Source organism: Lolium rigidum, chromosome 1, assembly GCF_022539505.1.
Source record: "Lolium rigidum isolate FL_2022 chromosome 1, APGP_CSIRO_Lrig_0.1, whole genome shotgun sequence".
NCBI classification, from domain to species: domain Eukaryota; kingdom Viridiplantae; phylum Streptophyta; class Magnoliopsida; order Poales; family Poaceae; genus Lolium; species Lolium rigidum.
In genome coordinates, this window is record NC_061508.1 from 70,213,169 (window position 1) to 70,230,924 (window position 17,756).

The 17,756-nt window shown below is 46.2% G+C and overlaps 1 protein-coding gene across 1 annotated transcript; it reads left to right on the forward strand.

The window, feature by feature from the left end:
* The first annotated feature begins 1,350 nt into the window (after positions 1 to 1,350).
* LOC124675307 (signal recognition particle 9 kDa protein-like) lies at positions 1,351 to 5,054 on the forward strand. The gene is made up of 4 exons (XM_047211374.1): positions 1,351 to 1,446; positions 1,523 to 1,591; positions 4,568 to 4,661; positions 4,766 to 5,054. Exons 1-4 carry the CDS (start codon positions 1,375 to 1,377, stop codon positions 4,843 to 4,845), a joined length of 315 nt encoding a protein of 104 aa, XP_047067330.1. The 5' UTR covers positions 1,351 to 1,374; the 3' UTR covers positions 4,846 to 5,054.
* Positions 5,055 to 17,756: the final 12,702 nt, after the last annotated feature.

Here is a 17,756-nt window from a genome sequence, read left to right on the forward strand (position 1 = left end):
CTTCGGTCTTCCGGAAGCTTCGTGCAAAAATAGGACCCCGGGCGAAAGTTTCGTCCAATTCCGAGAATATTTCTTTACTAGGATTTCCGAAACCAAAAACAGCAGAAAACAAAGCAATCGGCTCTTCGGCATCTTGTTAATAGGTTAGTTCCAGAAAATGCATAAATATGACATATAATGTGCATAAAACATGTAGGTATCATCAATAAAGTAGCATGGAACATAAGAAATTATCGATACGTTGGAGACGTATCAAATACCACATATATTCATAATAATAAATAGTACATGGTAGAGATACACAAGCTGTCTCCAGCGATTACAAAATAAAGTCTAAAAGATACTAGCAAATCTTCGAGGTCTTCAAACTTTTTCTTCTTCCAAGACATAATCTTGTACTTTCCGAAGGCAGACCAAATATTGATAACAAACCATAAACCTGTAAATACCAACGAAGGTTCTCCCATAATTTTAATTTGAGCCGCAATGCCAAGGCTGCGTGCACGCACGCAACCATTAAAATAGTCAATCAACATCGGCAAGAGTACCAACACCAGTATGTCAGGGAATAAAAACCGATCTGCCTTGTCGACGTTGATGGAGAGCCAAGAGTACGAATCACCATTGTCGAGGACGTAGCAATCGGGACAAAAACTGCGAGGATAATCCTCCTCGCGGCAACCATGAGAAAAGATCCAAGATCGATCTGGCGAAGTAAGATCTGAACACCCATACCTAGATAATTGTAATCTTTCAACACCACCATTGACGCCAGGAAGAAGATCTCGTCGTCGAACGAAAGGCCGAAGATCACTCATTGCAGACGATGCCATCTCCATTGCGGGGAAACCAACAAGAAAACAGCGACCAAAACCCTAACATAGACTACTGTAAAGACTACTTTTATTAAAAACTCTACGCATAGATCGGGTTCCCCACTCCTCCTGACGCCGACGAAGCCGACCGGAGGAGGGGGAACCGATCTATGGAGGAGGCGAAGTGGAGGCGGCTAGGGCTTTTTCTCTGGAGGCGGCGGGTGAAGCCGTTCCGTTCGGAGACCGGATGTAATTGGTATCTCTTGATATTAATATATTTTCTTTATGGAATTTTTTTTGTTAGGAAACGGGCACAGACACCACCCCGGTCGTTCCAAAAATCCAAAACACAACTTGAGCCACGGAGGACGGGCCCGGGCGAGCAGGCCAGCCAACGCGACCCTATTCGAACCGCGGCGGACTGCTCCCTGCACCCCAAACCCCCAGATCCGACGAGACCCACACCGCGGCGAAGCCCTAGCTTTTCCGGCCAGCGCCCGCCGCCCCCGCCGCCCCCGCCGCCCCTGCCGCCGCCGCCGCCGCCGCAGCAGCAGCAGAGATGGTGTACTTCGATTCGTGGGACGAGTTCGTCGACCGCTCCGTGCAGCTCTTCCGCGCCGACCCCATCACCGTACGCCGCGACCCCCCGCCTTTCCTCCTCCCCGCGTCTCGATCTAATCCGTCATCCGTTTTGCCCATGTTTCCAGACGCGCTATATGATGAAGTACCGGCACTGCGACGGGAAGCTCGTGCTCAAGGTCACCGACGACCGCCAGGTACGGCGCCCGGACTTTCCCTTCTGCCTAGATTTGTGATCGTTCCTAGATTCTTGACTAGGAGGAGGTGGTGTAGTTTAGATCCCGATCGCCAGTGTCACTACGAGATACGTGTTACAAGTCAGAATTGAGCCGATCGAGGATTCTGGTAGATATTATGCACGCAATTTCGGTGTGCCTCCCATGCGGACGGTTTACTCTGTTGCTTCAGACTGCTTATTGATTTTTTGTTGTGTAGCATATCTTGGTAGACAGTAGCAGGTGTCTTGGGAAAATACTGCTAGATATTATGCACGCAATTTTGGTGTGCCTCTCATGCGGACGGTTTACTATGTTGCTTCAGACTGCTTATTGATTTTTGTTGTGTAGCATATCTTGGTAGAGAGTAGCAGGTGGCTTGGGAAAATACTACTACACTAGCGCTACAGCATTATCAAAATTCAGTAACCTCCTTTGTGAGGAGTTTAGACTAAATCTGTTGCTTATATTCATGTCAAGAAAGGTTAGTGAGAGTGCTAGATGCTAATTCCACCTGAATGTCTGCCTGATACCATAAACCCCAGTGATTTTTCGATTAAAGCCTAGCAGCTGTTAGCATTATGATTTACACAGTACATACCCTACCCTGGTGGCACAATAGGGTGGAGCACCCTTTGGTCCAGGCTAAACTTTGCCTTGCTTTTTCTTTTATCAGAGAACCTACTTTACGGGCCCCTGTTCTTCTGTAAAATGCCCTCCCTTAATCATTGAATATTGCGATTCTACTACTGTTATTAAGAAAAAGGGTATGGCCTGTGTTTTTTTTAGTACTTGAAGCAAATGATTGTTGTGTCTCAGGAAAGTGCTGTTATGCCCATTGTAAGTCTGTTTATTCCTTGCTGAATACAAAGGCAGGAACTAGATATTTGGGGCCTATATGCTTAATTTTTTGTGGTTTATCCAAGCGAACCTTGGTTGGCTTTATCTGAGAAACGACTTATTATATCATCCCTCTGCTGGTTTCATGTTAAAACATACTTAGTTTTGCATGTGTCATTATATGCATTTTATGTGCGGTTAGTTAGCCGCCGAAGTAATTCTTGGTTAAGCTCCAACTTGGATGTTTTTTTGCACTGTTGGGGAATCTGTGGTGGTGCATCTCAGCACGCGCTTGTAAAATACTGCAGCTTCTAGACAAAGATGTTGGATACTAAGCATACCTTATTTCTTAGTGTAGTTGAGATACTCAGATATCTTTGCTGGTACTTGACTTTTAAATTGACACGATAAACCTCATATGCAACTGCACTGTCCACACTTCATACATCTGGTATTTATGTTGTGAGACATAGTGCAATCAATACTATTTTCTGCACTACTCTAAAGCCCAGTCCTTCTGACATATTTGCGTTGGAATATAATATAATATAACCATATAGTGGTGCATCTGATTGCGCCCAATGATTTGGAAAATCATAAACACTGTTTAGCATTTATTCATGTGTTGACATGATTGAATTTCTTGATTTGCTTTGTCAATGCGGTAACATGTGATATTTCAATTCTATTGTATATATTTGTATGTCTTGAAAAAAACAAAATGTGGTCTGCAGCCCTGCACTTCTTTATCTATCCCTTCGATGTAATGTTACTGATAGTCTTGATTATATATAAGCAATCCAGATTCTGGATTCTGTATAAGCATATCTACATTTTCTACTCAGATTCTCAATCATTCTATGATTGTGGTGTTTTTTTTAAAATTATGTTACTTTTTCCTAATCAGAAAGTCATCTCTGTAAAAGTTTAACAAAAAATAATAATTACTGGCAAGTGTCTGTTTGTCTACATTGTTGTTGTCCGTTGCATCTACAAAGGCTACAGAGTCTTTCTGTTGAATGAATCAGCTAGGATTTTGTATGTCACTGGGAACAACCTTATGCCCTCACGATTCACTGTCAACTGAAATGGGAAATAGTGGCTGTTTTTTATTCAAATGAACTTAAAATCTGAAATATGTTCTCGTGTATTGATACTCCTGTTTTTTCTTTGTTAGGATTCACACATTTTCTCTTATATTCCACACAACCTGTAACTAGCTACCAATAATAGAAATGTGAACCATTTCATGCTACATAGAGAAAATAAATTAGAAACTGGAATATTACCAATGTATTGCTTGATTGGCATTGTGCTGTTATAAGCTAGGAGCCAAATATGTATGCTGCATGAGAACATCTAGTGAATAGCTTAAAACCAATACTAATATGGGGACCTAAACTGAACAGCAGTATTAGCTACTGTCAAATGAATGTCTACCTTGACCAGTCTTTTAGACTAGAGTTTATCTTTTTGTTGAGTCAATTTATATACTTCTTACTATTTTAAGTTCTATGGAGAAAGCATCAAACACTGTCTGTTTTTCTTTCTTGTTGATCAGAACATTAAAAACATTAGATGTGTCTACGTTTTACCTGAATCTGGATCGCATGTTGCTGCTCACCCTACTCTGTACTGCTAAATCCCCCACAGAGAGGTGGGAGGTAGGATAAGGATTGAATCTTGTATTGCTTGGCCAAAGTTGGCGCGATAACATCTGCTTTATCTGGTTTCTTCTTTCTGGTATTTGAACTGGGGTCAGCAATATTTTGCTATGGTGCTACATCGTAACATCATAATTCGACACCGGTTTTGTGGCTATATTCTTGATGCCCAAAGAGAGATATTGCTTCTTGTTTATTGTAGAAGCAGCTATGTGCACTTTGTGTAATTAAGCTGGTAAAAGTTACTACCATTTGAATGACCATCTACGCATCTCTCCTTTTTTTTTCTTTCTCTGAACGAATAGTTACGTTGCCTAGCAGCGAGCTTTTTTATGTGTTCTTGAACAATGTCTCAGTGTTGTAATATTAATATGACAACTATAAATTGTTTAAGAATCCAATCCATTGAAGTAAAGCCACTCTGCTTTGCTGACTAGTATGGAATTACTTGCAGTGCTTGAAGTTTAAGACGGACCAAGCTCAGGACGCAAAGAAGATGGAGAAGCTCAACAACATCTTTTTCGCTCTCATGACTCATGGACCTGATGGTATGTATTTTCCAACGTTTCTCCAGGCTGACAGTTATTGTATCAAGCCCCAGATCGCTGCCTCGCTGGTTTGGATCCCTGATCTTTTCATTTATTTTGTGCAGCTGATATAAGCGAGGTTCCAGGGAAGGAACAGGCCGAGCAACAGCAATCGAAGAAAGGACGGGGTGGCAGGAGGCAGTAGCATCTCGATTTCTCTCGGAAAGATCACAGCTGGGAGTGGTGGGTGTACAATTTGACCGACTCCTGTTGGCCCCTGCTATGTTGTTGCTCTGAAGGAACTGTGAGCTATATAACTAGGGTCCTTTCCTATTACAGAACTGAGAAATGTACTTACCCACACAATCATGATCGACAAGACAATCGAATCTTGACCGTTGTTTCGGGTGCTTTGTTGACGTTTTTTCGTTGAGCAATATGTTACAGTATTTTCATGAAACTTCCATGTTGCGCAAATGCACACTGTGTAGGATGAACACAAGGTACATGCTGGGGCTCTCGCGGTAAAAGTTGGTGTGACGATGCAGTAATAGTGCAGTGTCAGTTTTTGTAGTAGCTGAGTAACACTGAGGTGCTGTGCAGCTGCCGCCTCTGTCAAATGTAAAACTGTTTTGTTCGCTGGCTGCAGGCGGCTCTGGCCCCTTCATGTGCTTCACTAATGGCCGGCCGCTCCTCGCTTGTTGGATTCATCGCACCAGGACCATGAGAACGTGGCCATCCTGCGTTTATGCAGCAGATTCGCCTTTGAATCTTATCTTGGAGCATTGTTATCATGCGCATATGGGTCTATTTCTGTGCCTGTCACAGGCATGTTAAGCTGATTCCCATGTTTGTCTGTAGAGATAATCTTTTTCGTGTCGTGGCTGTCTGGTTTGGAGTGGCGCGGAAATAATGCTGCAGGTAGTGCTCGAGAATATACTCGATGGAAAGGGTTTGTGGTTACTTTCGCGGATGCATAGGATGCTGGGTACTCAAAACCGGCTCGAATTTTACAGTGCTGCAAAAGCTTTTGGTGCGCAGGCTTTTCTCCATGGTCGCCGCCGCCGGTCAAACTTAGTGTTGCAATGAAGGCCTGGTGAAGAGGCTTTTCAGTTGAGCAGATGAAGCTTTCTAGGAGGAGTCTCTGGCCGCGGCCGTGCTCCTCTTTACCCGCCCGGAAGCGGAAGGGCACAACTAATTGTGGGCATTGGGCAGAACTAATTAGATTCCAGGGGATCATCATTTGGGTAAATGAGAGCATCTCCACCCTCGCGCATCACAAATTGTAGCCGGCAGACGGCGGAGGCAGAGCTACTGGTGGCGCTGGAGTTCATCCAATACAATTAGTTAAGAACTGTGGTCTTTTTGATTTGGATTTTGGTTTTAGTGGTCCTTCTTATACTTAGAGTAAGAACATCTTCACCGGCGGTCCCGGTAGCATTTTGTTGACCGGCATCAAAAATTGGCTCGCATCGGCGCGCCCCAAATAGCGCCAGCGGTTTTTCGAGCCCAATAGAAGCGTCGGCAACCTGTGTCGGCCCCTTCGCGAAGGGCGCGAATCGAGCGAGCCGGCGCCTCGCGACACGACGGTTTTCGCCGGTGGGGGCGCCTTGTCAGCGAGAGGACGTGACGGTTCGCATCGGGAGCGACACGTGAAGGTTGGTCGTCGGCGTTTAATGGTCTCCCACGCAGAAACTGGGGCGGCGACGAGGGCGACGACTGGCCACGCGGCGTCCACCCGCCTCCCCCACGCGCATACGCCGCCGTAACTGCAGGTAGTTTGCACCCCTATTAGTAGGTACGTTGTCCACCACCGCGGTGCTATCCTCTCATCTCCACCACCGTAGCCGCGCTGTCCTCTCTCGTCTCCACCACCGCCGCCGCGCCAGTCTCTCCTCTCCACCTCAAAAATGCCGCGTCGTCTTAAAACGATGTACTCCATGCTTGGCCTCAACGGCCGCGCGCTACCTGCGGTGCCTCCACCACCACCGGAGCCGGAGACGGAGCCGCAGCCCGACGCCGACTATAGCTCCGACGATGCAGTCGACCCACGGTTTGTTGTGTGGCACGAGGCCTACGTCACAGACGCAAAAGCCGAGGCGACGCAGTGGGGCGAGCAGCCGTAGGCCCTCGCCGACCCGGAGCAGGCGGCGATCCTGACGTCGTTTAACGCGCAACGCTTCCGGAGGTTGAAGGAGGAGGAGCGGGAGTTCGTCAACCACACGAACCTCAAGCACGCCCTCGAGATCTCGCGCCAGCGAGCGGCCACGGAGGACGTGGGACGCCTCCTCATGGAGGCGGAGGGACAAAAGCTCATCGAGCTGAACGCTCATCGCCACTACAAGGCGTTCGCCCGCGAGCAAGTGAGGCGCACCGAGAACGAGGTTTCTCGGCAAAGGCTGGCAGCACGGGGATAGCGCCGCCGGCAAGCTCCTGCGACGCCGGCAGCTATGCTCCACCGCCAGATGCGCGAAGCAAGGGCCGAGAGGTGGGCACAGACGCATGCGGCAAAGGGGAAGAACGACGACAAGGCAGGCCCGTCGCGCGCCCCAACCGACGGCCAGTAGATTAGGGTTAAGTTTTAGTTTTATCTAGGTTTAAATTTGAGTAACTTTTGTATAAATTTCGTATGAATTTCTGTTTTAAATGTCATTCCAAGTTTCAAATCCTATCGGGGCTGGCGTATGGGGGCGCCGGTGTGAGAGAACCATCTCCAAATAGAGGATGCTCTGCCGGGGACCCCCATACGGCAGTGTAGGCTCCCCTGCCGGCGCCTATTTGGAGGCCGCCGGTGGAGATGCTCTAACAAGCGCTTCTCCTCTAAACCCATTTATGAGAGGCTTGATAGATGCTTAGTTAATACTGTGGTGTGACATTTTCCCATTCCCAATGTTTACAACATGCATCTCTTTCATAATATTAGTGATCATGCATCAATTTTACTCTCAACTGATGGTCAGGTTAGAACTATAAAGAAAACTTTCAAATTTGAGAACTGGTGGTTAAAAGAAGAGGACTTTCAAGATCAAGCAAAATCTGTCTGGAGTGAATCTAAAAACAAAACTTTCTCGAATATAACTAAATATCTTACAGGTAAGCTCAAGATTTGGTGTAAGAAGAAAAAACCCCTTCAACAGGAGCTCGGCAACATTGAAGAGCAAATAAAGCAAATCCAAAGGAAGCCTTTTGAGCAGCAAAACCACAATGAGGAGGCAAAGCTGGTTACAAGGTATGAACAAACCATGACCAAACTTACTGAATCTTACATGCAAAGAGCAAAAAAACAATGGAATATGGATGGAGATAGAAATACCACTTTCTTTCACAAAGCAATAACCAAAATAAGAAAAATAAACACAATTTGTTCTATTAAGAATGAACATGATGTTATTGAGCATATGCCTGAAAAAATAAGCAATGCCTTTGTCAATCACTTTAGGTCCATATTTGCCTCTTCCCATACTAACACTGGTAGGCCTTTCTTGAGCACTCAATTACCCCAAGACATGGATGACTATACTTACTCCATACCAGACGAAAAAGAAGTTCTAGAAATTCTCAAAGTCATGAAAAGAAATGCGTCTCTAGGGCCGGATGGATTCAATGTGGAGTTTTACATAACAACCTGGGAGTGGATTGGCAATGATGTTATGCAGCTGGTAAGAAATTTCTTTCAAACAGGCATCATGCCAAGCCATATAAATGATATACACATTGCTCTCATTCCAAAAAAAAATGTTCCTCTTGTTCATGCAGACTATAGACTTATTTCTCTTTGTAATGTCATCTACAAGATTCTAGCTAAGTGCATTGCAAATAGACTTAAGCCTCACCTCCCTGATGACATTCATCCGTCTCAACAAGCCTTCATAGAGGGTAGAAGAATTAGCAATAATATCATAATTGCTCAAGAAATAACCCATTCCTTTTCTCTTGGCTCTTGGAAAGAAAAAGCCTTCATGCTTAAAATTGACCTAGCTAAGGTCGATAGAGTAGAATGGGATTTTATTGTTGCAGCTCTTAATAGGAAAGGTCTTCATGCTCACTTCATCAATTTGATTCATGCTTGCATCTCTTCCCCAACCTTTTCTGTTATCATAAATGGTCAACCTTTTGCTAAATTTAAAGGGGGCAGAGGAATTCGACAAGGCTGCCCTTTATCTCCCTATTTATTTGTCTTGGCAATAAATGAATTATCAATTGCTTTACAGGAAGCTATGAGCACTAACAGTTTTGCAGGAATCAAGCTTGGACCAAATTGCCCATCTATTCACTCTCTTCTTTTTGCTGACGATCTATTGTTGTGTGGACAAGCCAATGAACAGGAAGCTGCAAGAATGAAACAAATTTTACAAAAAAAATTGTAACCTCTCAGGACAAACCCCAAATTGGGCAAAATCAGGTATTATATTTGGCAAACATGTGGAGACTCATATTGTAAATGTTATCAAACAGGTCTTCCCTGTCCCAAATATTGACAACGACTTCATCCATCTGGGACACCCTCTAATTATTCCTGGGAAAAACAGAACAGCTTCCTATGACTTTGTGTTAGAAAAATTCAAATCAAACTCTCTACTTACAAAGCTGATCACCTTTCTCGTGCTACCAGACTTGAACTAATAAAATCAGTTTTTTCATCCATACCTATGTATTATATGTTTAACATTTTCTTCTCCCAAAAGTTCACTGCCAAACTCAAAGCTATCATGAGGAACTTTTGGTGGACAGGTATTCGTGGGGAATCAAATTCCAAGAGCCTCTGTCTTAGAGCTTGGAAAGACATATGCTCTCTGAAAAATGAAGGTGGCCTTGGGATAAGAAACTTGCAAGCAATGAACCAAGGTTTGATTTTAATGGCTGCTTGGAGAATAGCAACTAATAATTATAATTATATTTATGATGTTCTCAAATCAAAATACTTTCCTAATTCATCTATTTGGCGCCCAAAAGTTAATGCTCCTAAATCGGCTTTCTGGGCTTCTATTCTTAAGGTTCTCCCAATTCTTAAAGATAATTCTTTTTAGCAACTCTCCTCTGGGCAAGTTTCTATATGGAGCTCACCATGGTGTGAGGGATGGACTCATATTTATGATGCTTTAATCCTACAAGGTGACAATTTTATATATCCATCTAAGGTGAAGGAGCTTTGGCTACCAGATCAGAAAATCTAGAACGCTCAACTTGTTGACACTCTTTTCCAAGAACCAGTTGCTTCGTCCATAAAACAAACCCCGATCATAGATTCTATGGAAAAAGACTTATTATGTTGGAAACTAACCCCTGCAGGTCTATGCAACTCCAAGAGTGCTTACAAAGCATGTCTTCAAGATCTTCAACAAAAAGGAGAACCAAGGCCCTGGCAGGTAAGTCAAAACACAACTCAACTCTTAAAGCTGATCTGGAGTAATAAAAGGATTACCCCTAGGGTGAAAACTTTTGGTTGGAGAATCCTTATGAAGGTTGTTCCTACTGGAGCAAGAGCAGGTAAATTTTCAAAACATATTAGCAAACTTTGCTGCAGGTGTGGAGCTGAAGAGAATGATGTACACCTCTTATTTTTATGCCCCGTTGTTAGAGAAACTTGGTTCAGTAAACCATGGTATATTAAAATTGACCAAGTTGCTGGAACAAATATTTCCATTACTCAAACCATTGTTAATATTCTCAATATGCAGCATCCCCATGCTTCCATTGATAACATCCTCACCTTTCTTTGGTGCATTTGGAAAGCCAGAAATAATTGTCTCTTTAATAAAAAAAGATACTCAGCCCTTAAAAAATACAACACATGGCTAATGCTATTAACCAGAACATGGAAATGGTGAATGTTGTGCAGGATGCTTTGGAAAAAAAAAACCTTTCTATTAACAGGGAGCTCAATCATATGGAACAAGGCAAGAAGCAAGACATAGAAGAAAGATTGGAGCAAGGAGAAACTTTGAAATCAGACCTGCTCATTAAAGGGAGCAAATTCTTCACAGATGCTTCATGGAAGACCAAGAAAGTTCCAGAAGTACAAGGCATTAGCTCAACGGAAATTGATGTTTATTGTCAAATAGAAAGGCAAGTTGTTGAAGAAAACATTCTAATCCAGGCTGCAACTACTGAGAAGGCTCTCTCACCTCTACCTGCTGAAACAATGGGACTTATACTGGCAGGCGTAACTTGCTGAGAAGTTAAACATCAAGCAGATTACTTTTCTCACAGATTGCATTGTCCTTGCAAGAGCAGCAGCAGCAGCCCCCAACATACCAGACAAGCATGTCCCTTAGGAGCTTAGGAAACAGATTGCAGACTACAAGAAAGAATCAAGAAATCTGGAAGCAAGGGTATATCACATCAAAAGAAATCTTAATGGCATTGCTCATGACTGTGCATAACAGGCGATTAGAAAAGATCCATCTACGCTTATTTTCAGTTGCAACAATTCAGCTCACTTACGATTAGGTACATGTCCAACAATTTCCTCACTTCAAAATTTCAATCCTAGGGACATTGTACTCTATGTTGTAAACTGTTTATGAGCTGAATAAATATGGCGCCCCCGGCGTCCCCTTCGTGCAAAAAAACAAAAATACATTTGAAAAAGGCACTCTAAAGACACTGACTTTCATTGACATTAATACATAGTTAGTGAAGTTTAAACTAAAAACAAAAAAATCCTAACTACAGGAAGAAGGTGATGCAGTCGATGATGTTGGTGTTATCACCCGGCCAATCACCATTGCGCGAACGCATCGGTGGCCGACGGGACATCGTTCTAGCAGCGCCGGTGGCCCCAGCGCGTCTTAAGGGTCATCGGGCGCACAGAGCGCTACCTAGAGTTCCAGCTCCTGCTCCCACTAAGTCTTCTTCTTTGACGCCAACAGGGGAAGGATGGCCTTCTCCTTTTTTGGTAGCTGGAGTAAAGACTCTCACGCGGCGATGAATGGGGTTCCTCCTTCTTCGGGCATCGAAGATGGAGGGTGGGCGCCTCTCGCTCCTTCTTCAAGCGATGGGGCGCCGACGCCCAGGAAAAGCGTAAGGCTCATGGATGACAATGCTCATTGCGCGATGGGGCGAGGCGATGGGTACGACGCCAAGCGTTGGCGAGGAGATGAGTCTGACGATTCAGGGCGCAAAGTCGACCAGGACGACGAGGGGAAGATCGCGCCCGTTGAAGACGCAACGAAGAGGAGGTAGATGATAGTCTAATGCGACGAGCTCTCGTCCCATCATGTTCGACGAACGCCGGGGTTGTAGCGGCCGGAGTACGGGCTGAAGAAGAGGGTGAGCGCAGCCTCCCGTCCCCGCTGGATAAGCAGGAGGCACAAACGGCTGTTCTCCCCATGCTAGGTACGCCGACTACGCCGGCGGCAGACTGACTCGGTGTTGCGGGATGTAGGCGCCCAGATCGGCGCCCTCCGGAATAGTGGGACTGTGTAACCGACATTGGACATGTTCGAGGCTTCGAGCCAGGCTTCTACTCGTCTTCAATGATGCTTAGGACGCTGCCGCCGGCTTCGTGGTTGTGCATCATCGCGTAGGCAACGAGGTGGGAGCTAGGTTTGCGGCGAGCGGATAAACGAGATTTGACAGCGATAAGGTGAATAAATAGGACGAGGCCGGTGTGCACATTTACGACATGAGTAATCTCTGGCATCGCCGCGTGGGCATCTACGTTGAGGGTAAAATTGGTGTTGCCAAGCTAGGGGTGTAAACGGACCGGATCGGATCGGATTTCGCTCATACCATATCCTTTACCACGTATTTTTCTTGGATTCGGACAGGAGCGGATATTAACTAGTTTCGGATTAGAATGTGGATATATCAGGCTGCAGATTCAAATCGAGAACGGGCAGACTCGGTCCGGAAACAAAAATATTCAGATGTATGCTCTCATTGGTTGATAGATACTTTTTTGTAAATATTGAGAGGGATTTGAACTTTTAATCTTATATGTAGTTGTTATCACCGGATTTTGACCAAATCAGGAGATGGGCCGTAAGTGAAGATGGGCTTCAAAGATACACGTATGGAGCATCTTTGAAGCGGCCTTGCGCGAGGAGTTTGGGTTTAATTGCCCATGTATCTGTAATATAGTAGATCGTATTCTAGTTTAGATTAAAAGATAGAGTTTATCTCGTGCACGGTTAGGTGCACGCCCGAATTAGAAAGTCCCTTGGACCATAAATATGTATGTAGGGTTATCAGAAAAGGAGGACAATCACGTTCACAACAAACACAAACCAGGCGCATCGCCACCCCTTCTTTCGAGGGTTTCTCCCGGGTAAGCATCATGATGCCTAGATCGCATACGTTTATTCGTCTACCTTGTGTTGCTCGTGCTGAAGCGTTGTTGATGGCGAGTAGCACTACTTATCATAGATATTTTGGGGCTTGCATAGATGCTTTTTACGCATATCTGCTTACCTATGCCGTCCCTCGATATCTAGCTGCCCTTACGCCTATCCAGGTGTAAGGGAAGCATCTTGCTTGTTCGTTACTTAGTAGATCTAATCTGTTATAGTTGCTCCTTGATTCTTCAAGGATTAGTTTGATATCCGTATGGTTAGGCCTTGCAAACGGGTTGAACGATCCGGTAGCGCGTTAGGTATGGTTTGTTACTCCTAAGAGGGATGTTCCGGGAATTAACTTAACGTTGGTTGTTAGGCCTCTTTTAGGGTTAGCTTTCCGTTATCTTGCGTGTCTATTAGGCTCAACTACGCGTAGGATGTTCCGATCATACGGTGAAAACCCTAAACTATCGTAGATTAGTTTAGCTTTGTTTTGATCAAGCAGGATCCCCATGTCATTGAAAATTCATCGTGAACCATGGGGCGATCAACTCTTTGAGCCGATCCACAGGGCAACCTGAGAGCCGATAGGGCTCGTATTTAATGTTTACATGTCTACCATGCAGGAGCCTAATCGAAGCAACTCTACACCTCCCTGGCCAGGTATAGGTCAGGTGGCATGCCCTTGCAAACCGCCAGGACGTGTGCCGGAACAATTTGCGGGACGACGTCGAGGGACCAGGGCCCACTGCCGCCTTGGAAGCCTCCCGGCTCTTCGTGTTGTTTAACCACTGCTAGCGGGTGCGCTTTGGCAGGCAACATATTCTGGCACGCCCGGTGGGACATCGGGGCAATCTTCCGCAGCAACCATGTCGTCATCTGCACCTCAGGCGGCGGAACCAGTCAAGTATGAAGATCTGCCTCCTGAGCATAAGAAGAGATATGATGAGCTCAAGGTCATCTTGGAAGCCGATCTCATCGGCGCTTTTGAGAAAACCCGTTCGCACGGGATCAAGTTCAAAGGGTTCCAACCCGGAGGTGCGCTAGATGGACTGGATCTATCTCTCCCTTCGGATGAACGTACCAGAGCCCCGCGACAGGAAATCGACTATGCCGTTGCTCACTCTCTTCATCGGCATTCTGAGAGCTTGGTGAACACTCTAGAGCGTGTCGCGCTCAATGTGGTGCAAGAAGTCATGAAGCACAAGTACTCTCCGTCAGGGCCTGCTCTAAGAACTCATCAAGGAGAGATACCGCTCTATACAAGGCCGCCACTGCCATTCACGACACCAGCTCCACATCAACAAGGTTCACCAGCATACGTGGTCTACAAGGTTGGAGGTGATCCAGGCGATTACCTATTCCTGTACGAGCCGCCTAAGGAGATTCCACACGGATACGTGTGCACTTACGTGCCGGACTGCAACAACTGGATGACCCAGGTTACGGCAGGAAGGACTGCCACGGCAGGAGGGATCACTGGAACAGGACTAGTTGCCGGAGCAGGAAGCAGTTCCGGAGCAGAGGCTGAGAAACAGGCGTGGCTAACTAAATATGCCACCAATACAAGTCATGAACGATCAACTTCTGCAGCTCCTACGGTGGATGAGATCACCGCAATCATGAGAGACCGGTTCGGCATCTTGCCGAAGAAGAGAATGATCGGCTATTCCAAGCCGTATCCCAACGACTACGACCTAATCCCGCTGCCACCTAAGTATCGGCTCCCTGACTTCACAAAATTTAGTGGATCGAAGGAACCAACTCAATCGAGCACGTGAGCCAATACTTGGCACAGCTTGGGCATGGTCTCAGCTTCGGACGAGCTGCGTGTGAGGTTCTTCTCACAATCTCTCACGGGTCCGGCCTTTGGGTGGTACACCTAGTTACTACCAAACTCGGTTCAGACGTGGAAGCAGTTGGAGGAGCAATTCCACGAACAATACCATACAGAAGCCACTGAAGCTGGCCTTGCCGATCTGACTCAGGTTCGGCGAGACGAGGAGAGACGGTATCCGAGTACATCCAGCAGGTTCGGGACCGTCGTGAACCGATGTTATTCGGTTTGTCTATCCGAGAAGGAAGCAGCTTGAGCTGGCGGTAGCGGGATTATCAGCGCCGCTCCGAGATGTGACCTTCCAAGCCGAGTACAGTTCACTGGCGCACATGGTTCAGAAGTTGACAGCATATGAACAGCGCCATCCAGAATTGTACCAGGACAAGTACAAGCGCGTCGCCCTGATCAAGACAGACGAAGATGAAGATTCCGTAGGAGATCAGGAGGTCGCTGTAGCTGAGTGGACTCGGGGGGGCAAAACCCGTGTCCTGTAAGTGGGTGAAGCAACCAGGGCCCGTGAAGGGGTTTGACTTCGATTTGAGCAAAACGGAGCAAATTTTTGATTTGCCGCTCGAAGGAGAAACAACTGAAGTTACCCGAAGGCCACAAAATCCCAACGCCACAAGAAGTGAACGGCAAGCCATACTGCAAATGGCATCACACGTTCACCCATGCCACCAACGACTGCAAAGTCTTGCGCGGACAGATTCAGATGGCGATAGAACAAGGCCGATTACTCTTCGGTCAGTTTGCCATGAGAGTTGACACGCAGCCGTTTCCAGAGGTCAACATGGTAGATCTCAGCCATTGCATAAGACACGAGCTAGGTTTCTCGTTTGATATCAATATGGCAGGGTTTGCAGATCGCCATGGCGAGGATAAGCCGGAGAGCAGTCGCTCTCGCGGCAAAGATAAGAAGGAGGCCGATCCACGCGACCGGCCCCAGCATGATGACAGACGGTACTTAAATGAGAAGGAGGTGATAAGCGTGCGGTATCAACGACCACTTTCTGCGCACCTCCTTAACAAATATGAACAGCAGTACGACCGACGTCGACGCTACGACGAAGATGATGATAGATATCGTCGGTCTGATGCAGACCACAGTAAATACCGTCGATACGAAGGGTATGAGCATCACGCCAGAGGGAGGTCAAGAGAGCAATAGGACGTGGACAGGCATTGGAATTTTCCTTTCTTCAAACACTGCTGGGACTCAGGAATGAGCCGATTACCTACAATCGAGAACTGCCCAGAATGTAATCAGAAGAGGAAGGGCACACATGAAGTTTCAGTGTTCGATCGTCTAGGACCTCTCCCACCTCAAAACAAACGAGCTGAGTCATCCCAAGATGAAGACTTCGAGGAGTCAGAGGAAGAAGATAGATATCACCGACCAAGGTGGTGTCCTGATGGACTCAGCCACTCCCAAAAGCGCAGAGTGCAACGGCTAGGAAACCTAGAAGAAGCCGAGGCACAGTACTTGTACACGTTGAGGAAAGCACGGCCCGATCTGGCCGTGAAAGTTCAGCAAACACGGGAAACAGAAGCTCGCCCACCGAAGAAAGTGTGGCGACCCAAGCAGACGCAAGCCGATGCAGGGACATCGGCTGATACAAACATGGTGTTCGTTCTCCCGTCAGAGTTTTGTGCTCCAAAAGACGAGGAAGTATCAGTGGCACAGTTTGATTGCGGGCCACGGCCAGTTATCTTTGAGAAGCCACGAGAAAGGAGCTATAGGCATCTGAAGGCCCTATACCTGAAGGGTTATATCAATGGGCAGCCTATCAGCAAGATGCTGGTTGACACGGGAGCAGCAGTCAACATAATGTCGTACTCAATGTTACGACGTTTGGGACGTTCTACTGAAGATCTGATCAAGACCAACGTCACGCTAAGCGATTTCAACGGCCAACCGTCAGAAGCCAAGGGTGTTCTGAACGTGGACTTAACTGTCGGCCGAAAGACCATCCCTACATCCTTCTTCATCGTCGAAAGCAAGAGCACTTACGCTGTTCTGCTAGGAAGGGATTGGATCCATGCTAACTACTGCATTCCATCCACAATGCATCAGTGCATCATACAATAGGATGGAGATGAAGTGGAGGTTGTTCATGCAGATGATTCGATTGATATCTCTTTGGCTGCCATGAACATCTGGGAAGCAAATGATCAAGAGCCGCTCTCTGGAATCAATCTAGACGGCTGTGAATGCATCGAAGCTACAAAAAACGGGGTGAGGCTGATCTTATCCACTGGCCTCGCAGAGTAGCAAGATCCGAGTCTATGGACGGACGTGGCAAGGCCGATCCCTGTGATCGGCCCCAAAAAATAAGAAACAAGGATCTCACTTCAAGCATGCCACGTCGTCGTAGCAGAGAACCAAGAAGTTGTAAACTCTCGTCACACGTGCAATGGAAAAGGAGGCCGATTCTAGCTATCGGCCACATAGAGTCTCAACATACCTTCTGCTTGTGTTCATCATTGATGTAGCAGGCGATGGAAAGATGGGGTTTACAGCAGCTGATGGACTAGAAGAGATCAAAATTGGTCTTGGGGATAAGCCATGGCCAACATTCATCAGCAAATAGTCAGATCAACAACTACAAGGGAAGCCAATTCCAGCAATCGGCTAAAGTTATTCGCACCATACATATCCACTGATGTGCTATTTAGCATGATGAGTTGCGAAACAAGCTTGAATTGGCTGAAAAGCCGATATCTTCAATCACTTGAAGGATTCGGCTCGGGGGGCATACACACGGAGAAGGTACAAGACACCATGAAGTATGTACCCAGGGGAAGCCGATTCATGAGGGAAGCCGATTCATGAGATCGATCGGCTGAAAAATCGAAAATACAAAAAAAATTCAGCACAGCCGATGCTCGGACATCGACTTCAGAATTACAGAGGGAATCTGAAAGGCACAGAGTACATGTGGAGCGCAAGAATTGAGTCAGGAGGAGTTAAACAGCCATTACATGTGGAGCTTCTCTTTT